This window comes from Triticum urartu, chromosome 4, assembly GCF_003073215.2.
Source record: "Triticum urartu cultivar G1812 chromosome 4, Tu2.1, whole genome shotgun sequence".
NCBI lineage: Eukaryota > Viridiplantae > Streptophyta > Magnoliopsida > Poales > Poaceae > Triticum > Triticum urartu.
This window is the reverse complement of record NC_053025.1, coordinates 17,106,140-17,112,242: the sequence shown is the minus strand read 5'-3', so window position 1 is coordinate 17,112,242 and position 6,103 is coordinate 17,106,140. Positions and strand designations below refer to the sequence as shown.

General features: G+C 47.2%; 1 protein-coding gene across 2 annotated transcripts; it reads right to left on the bottom strand.

Annotated features, from left to right (window-relative positions):
* Positions 1–2,088: 2,088 nt before the first annotated feature.
* Positions 2,089–6,097, bottom strand: LOC125550314. 2 transcript variants are annotated; one of them, XM_048713284.1, is made up of 5 exons: positions 5,518–6,097; positions 4,775–5,407; positions 4,546–4,697; positions 3,015–3,092; positions 2,089–2,936 (listed from the first exon to the last, which is right to left on the bottom strand). In XM_048713284.1, exons 1-5 carry the CDS (start codon positions 5,909–5,911, stop codon positions 2,334–2,336), a joined length of 1,860 nt encoding a protein of 619 aa, XP_048569241.1. In that variant the 5' UTR covers positions 5,912–6,097; the 3' UTR covers positions 2,089–2,333. The 2 variants fall into 2 exon arrangements, with proteins under 2 accessions (XP_048569241.1, XP_048569243.1); XM_048713286.1 differs by having other exon boundaries at positions 3,015–3,089.
* Between the last annotated feature and the right edge of the window lie 6 nt (positions 6,098–6,103).

The window sequence follows — 6,103 nt, the reverse complement described above, 5'->3', positions numbered from 1 at the left end:
AGAAAACGAAGTCTGTGAAGAAGCTTCGGTCGGAGCTCACGTCGGCGGAGGCCGCCAAGCTCGACGCTGAATCGGCCAAGAGGAGGAATCGGTGAACTGTCGCGGTGGAGAAGAAGGCCGCCGTCGAGTACGCCGCCAAGTGTTCCCTGCGGCGTGCGTTGCAGCACCAAGCCGACCTCGACGACAGGGAGCCCACCGTCTCCAAGGCGCACGCCCTCCTCATGTTGGGCATTGTTGGGTGCTCATCAAAGATTGTCCCAAGTTCAAGGACCAATACAATGCTCTTAAGAAGAAGAGAGGAGAGAAGGCGGCCATGGCTGATGAGGGAGACGTGCTTAAGAGGCCGAGGGGCAAGACAAGCTCAAAGGCCGACGAGAAGCGTGATGCGTCTTCTATAGCCTTGCAAGGAAATTTGGAGAACATGATGAGCCAAAAGTGCGGGAGGAGAGCAGGAGCAAAGGGAAGGAGGAGCAAATGAAGATATACCTAGATCTTCAAACGAAGAAGCTTGACATGGAGGAGGCCGTGAAGAAGAGGAAGCTCGACATAGAGGAGGCCGCTCAACTCAAGAAGCTAGAGACCGAGGCCACCAATGCCGACACAAAAGCCAAGGAGGTGGCACTAGCGTTGATGAGCGTCAACAAGAACAATATGTCACCGGAGAGGAAGGCTTGGTTCACAAACCGGCAGAAGGAGATGTTCGTCCGTGACGACATGAACTAGGTGAGACCTCGGCCGCGCTGGCCGCGATGGCGGTCCTTTTTGAAGGCTGGCTGGTGTGCCGGCTGCTGGCTTTGTTGCCGGTGACAAAACTTGTCCATTTTGAAGGCTAGTTGGTGTGCCGGCCGCTGGCTTTGTTGCCGGCGTGAAACATGTCCTTTTTGAAGGCTGGCTCCTATGTCGGCCGCTAGTTATGTTGCCGGCATGAGACTATAGGTCGCCGCTGTGTTGCCGGCCGGTGTGAACTAGTGCGAATCATGGCCGCGGCTTAAATCCTTAGTTTCTCATATTTGCATGCACGGGGACAGGATGCGTCGAAGATGCGGCCGCGCATTGGGCGCCCGGCCGACGCAAACTCAAATCCGGGTGGATACGGCCCTATTGTCACCCTCAAACGGACGAAATCCGGACAAAACAAACGTTTATTTGGGGTCGTACATTGGAGTTGGCCTTAGTATGGAGCAGACCATGTGCCACAGGCTCCGGTCCAGAAAAAGTAGAAAGTAGCGCCGTTAGAACACCATTGTGAGCCACAACATTAATGGACAACTGGCAAGAAGCACTGGCCCAATTGAATATTGATGCAATGAAAAAGAAATGCATTATGCAATACGCCTGTGTTCACTGATCCTTATGTGGACCAACGGCTTGGATAATGATACCATATGGTAGTATGACCCATGTTGAATTTCCGCTACTCCTATGCATACAACAAGAAGCGATTGCTCTAACAAGATTCGAGATGCGAACCAACCTGTGGTTGGATGGTTAAGTGAGCAATGGTATTCCCAGCCCACCAGGGTTCAAGTTCTGGTGCTCGCATTTATCCTACGATGACTTCATAAAATCTCAAGATGATATGCCGGCTCAGCCTCTCAAAGATGCTCGGTAGGATGTGCGTGTGTGCGTTAATAGGATGAGCACTTGCGTCTATATTGTGTTCTAAAAAAGCAAGATTCGAGATGAGGGGGCGTTTCCGCTTTGGAGCTTACAATGAAGGAAAAGCCAATGGCTAGACGTCGGTCAACCGACCCAATTTTTCGGCCGGCCACCACGCACCACGGCCAGAATAAAAAAGCATGGCTCGCTGTCGCCGGGTCGCAGCAACAAATCAAAGCCGGTTCCAGTAAAAAAAATTGCCTCGGCCTCGCCTATTGCAGTATTTTGGCACCGGGGGATGCATAATCGGCTACGGTGACGCCTAGCACCTTGCATAAAACAACTTGTCAGGATTGTAAAAGACAGCAGAAATCACCAAAACAAACATTATTATTATTTTCAAGAAAAGGGACGATACCGACAAGAACAAACAAAGGAAACACAAACACAATCAGGAACGACGTAGAAAGACATCCAACAAAAATAATAAAACCAACAAGAAATATATGACGACCCACACATCCGGAAAAAGAAGCAACACATCGATATGAACATATGTGACCTGAAGCTACTTTCAACGAGATTCCACATTTACCAACCAACCATATGCACTCATTACAGCGACAAAAAAACTCACAGATGGGGACGGATTGGATTGCAAATACCGACAGGTTAAGTTAGTTAGTTATATATAATAACAAAATGGCTCCCAGACTTCCAGATATGCCCTTGCCTCAACCCTCTCGGTGTTTGCGTGGCCACCTCCCTGCGCCCCTGCCCCTGTTGTTGAAGTTACTAGGCTGGTAGTACCCATCATCGTTGTTGTTGTAGTACCCGCCCCCGCCCCCGCCCCCGCCTCTGCCACCACCACCCCGGCCATTCTGGTACCCGCCCTGGTGTCCGCCACCACCCCTGCCATTCAGGTACCCGCCCTGGTGTGCACCACCAGCACCACTGCCATTCTGGTACCCGCCCTGGTATCCACCACCACCACCCCGGCAATTCTGGTACCCGCCCTGGTATCCGCCACCACCACCCCAGCCATTCTGGTACTCACCACCGCCTCCTTGGTATCCACCACCACCACCTCCTCCACGCCCATTCTGGTATGCGCTGCCCATGCCACGGCCGCCTCCATGCCTGCCATGGCCATTAGGGTAAGCCCCCCTCCTGCCACGATCACCACCTCGCTGGTTCTGAAAAGATCGCCGAGGGCGCTGAAACTGTCGCTCTTTTGGCTCGGCATACCTCTGATCTTGTTCTTCCACATCAAACTTCTCCTGCTCTGCCTCAGCCAAGGGATATTCGTCATGAGGGTTCACCGGGGATTTACCTTCCTGAAGCTGGCATGTTAGTATAAGCCAGAAATATATTACATACACAGAAAAACACTCCACAGGTCATCCAGTCTTTACCATATTTTGCACATCGGCTGCATTAGACTGATGACCATTGTAGATTTCTGTGGCATGCGAGGAGTCTTCCTCCTCCTCCTGTCAGCAAGTAAACATACCAACAAGATCAATATAAGCTTTGTAGACTAATGACCATTGTAGGTTTCTTGCAATAGTATCCAAGTACACAGCTAGGATGCTAAAGAACATATATTACCAGACCCAAAGAATATAAAACTATTAAGTTGTGTTATCAAAGTAATGTTGGTCATAAGTCCTAAACTCGTAATCATAAAGTAGACAAGCAACAAGTAAAAAATGACAGCTAGGAGTAAAATGGCACCCAGGTCCCAGGAGCATGTGTTCCTTCAATGGACAGTAAATAAATAATTCTACAACAACAACAACAACAACAACAACAACAACAACAACAAAGCCTTTAGTCCCAAACAAGTTGGGGTAGGCTAGAGGTGAAACCCATAAGGTCTCGCGACCAACTCATGGCTCTAGCACATGGATAGCAAGCTAATAAATAATTCCGAGTGTTTAAAATTCAGGTAAAATTATACATGCAAATGTTTGAACCATTCAGATTCCTGTAGGTTGTGGAAAAACAAACTCTTTTTGCACCTTGGCAAAAGAAACAAATCTGGGGGCTCTAAAGTGAAATCTTTAGAAGCACAAAAATTAACTTATACAAAAAAAGGAGACCCAGTGCTAGAAGTTCCCACGCCAGGTGGGGTCTGGGGAAGGATTATATAACGCAAGCCTTACCCCTGCACACTGCAATGCAGAGAGGCCGCGTCGAAACTTGCTTTACTCAATGGGTACAAATATTGTCAGAGCACTAAACTTGGTTTCTCCACTCATGCTGCAGAAATGCTAGCTTTTTCCGTTAAATTCACAAACGTAATAAAAATACAAGAGCATTTGCATGTGTCCCCTTTTCAGAATGTTTATATCAGGGATTAGGATTGCTGTTCTTTTCAACCAGCATTTTAAGTAATGGCCAACAAAGTAAAAAAGGAACAAATGTACAATAAAAAATCATGTTATTGCATGATTGCAATGGTGAATTCTAGCACATGATATTTATAATCTTTAATACAACAAAAACTCAACTACTATGTTGCAAACTGCGAAGACCCATCAGAATAGAGACCATCCTGTACCTAGATAGTGGTAGCACTACACATAATATTATACAATGATCATACTAGTTGTTAAGTTAGTATTTCAGCGGGTTTTTTTTCAGAACACAAATGCACAGGCACCATCTGTTATATCTAAGCAACAGCCCACAACATCCATATGAAACAGCATAATCTACACCCCAAATGGAGTGACGTTACAGTTTTTTTGTTAAAGTTATAATCCACATTGATCATTACTACTGAACCAGCACAAAAAGCAGCAGCAACAACAACAACAATGATAATAATAATACTAGGAGCAATCATCAACAAAGATCAAAACAAAGTTTCAGGGCAATGATCACTTCACCATGCTAAGCATATATTAAATTACAAAAGAGTGCAATTTGCTATTTTACCTTGTGACCTTCAGCAGCTATGTTCTCCTTAAGTGATGGTGCCTCTGGTGAGACAGTCATGCTCATCAGTGCCTGCACACTTTCAGATCCATGGTGCGCCGTGTAGTAGTCCGATGCCATGATCCTGTCTAACTTGGACCTCACCGCAGCATCTACAGCGAAAAGCCGCAGATTTCAATCAGCAATGAGCTCAAAACAAACCAAATTACAGACCTATATCAACCCTCACATGTAACAGAGGAGCCAGGGTGGATCGGCACATCAGCACGGGTGAGCCATAGGCGGGCATGATGGGCACAGGCCTGGAGTGCGTCATGGTGGGAGACGCCAACCGCAGAAGCAGGGCGAGCCGTGGCAAGGGCCGCCACAGCAGACACTGCATCAAGGTCGTTCTCCGTAAGCAGGTCCACGGTATCATCCCATACATAGCCGTAGGTGATGCAGCTGCTCCGCTCGTGCTTGCGTGCAACCATGGTGGTGATGAACTCGTCTGGTGACTTGACATAAAAAAGGGAGCCAAAGTAGACAAGCGCGAGGAGGTCTTGGATGGACAAATCGGAGCCAAAGGATGAGGAACCGGCAGCAGGTGCAGGGACGGTGGAGAGCTCCTTGGTGAGGGCAGTGGAGAGTGGCACGCGGAGGCGCTCGAGCTCGTCAATGAGCGCGGCGATGGTGGGCTTTGAATGCATCACCTCCTTCTGGTCCTGGTTAAGCACCTTGCCGGAGGCGACCGACTCCTCCATCTGCGCAATGCGATCCTGCTTCTTCCGCAGCGCGCGAAGACGCTTCGACACCACTGAGAGAGCCAGCCCTTCCTTGGTTTCAGATATTGTCCCTTTGGTTTCAAATTCTTTAACCGACTCTGCAAAAAAAATTTGCAAAGCATAATGTATAGCAGTAATTAATGTTTTCAACAACAAAAAAACATTTTTTTCTCTGGTTAATACAAAATTTTGTTAGCTCCATAAGTACCTGAAGTTGTGCCAAAAGACCTAAAAAGAACACACGGATCATAGGTTGGTTCAAACCACAACATGTTTTCAGCAGAGCAAGGCGCACCAGACTCAAGCTTCAAACTTTTACCATTCACAGCAAGTACATATGCTGTCCGGTGGCACATGCTCTCCTTCGCCATAATGTAAATAACATTGTCATCGTGCAAGCTTAATGTAGGCCCAGCACTGGTCAAATTCCCCCATGTCAAACTGTTTTTGTCATCAAACATCTCAGGTAAAAGATTCGGCAAACTTGAATCACTGAAAGATAACTCAGATGTATCAAACGTCAGACCATCATGCCAAATATCTGAATAAATCGATCTACTCCAGGTCCTAGCCATCCAACCATAATCTTTTCCTCGCTTCATGTTGCAGAAAGCATCTTGCACATGAAAATCTAACTCAACAAACTTGATCAAATCATTGAATATCGTCACATGACGGTGTGGTCTTGGGGTTAGATTCTCAAACGTCAAATGGAATTCAGAAGCATCACATGGTTCAGGTACTGGCAATGGAACAAAACGGATGATAGGCTTTTTATCCAAGACATTGCATAA

What these genes read in the sequence shown, in the direction of transcription:
- LOC125550314 (XM_048713284.1), bottom strand. Translation starts at nt 5,911, where the DNA reads ATGAAGCGAGGAAAAGATTATGGTTGGATGGCTAGGACCTGGAGTAGA. An exon ending in CCCTGGCTCCTCTGTTACAT is followed by an intron (nt 4,698 to 4,774) that starts GTGAGGGTTGAT and finishes TTTTCGCTGTAG; the next exon opens with ATGCTGCGGTGAGGTCCAAG. An exon ending in TAGCTGCTGAAGGTCACAAG is followed by an intron (nt 3,093 to 4,545) that starts GTAAAATAGCAA and finishes ACTTGCTGACAG; the next exon opens with GAGGAGGAGGAAGACTCCTC.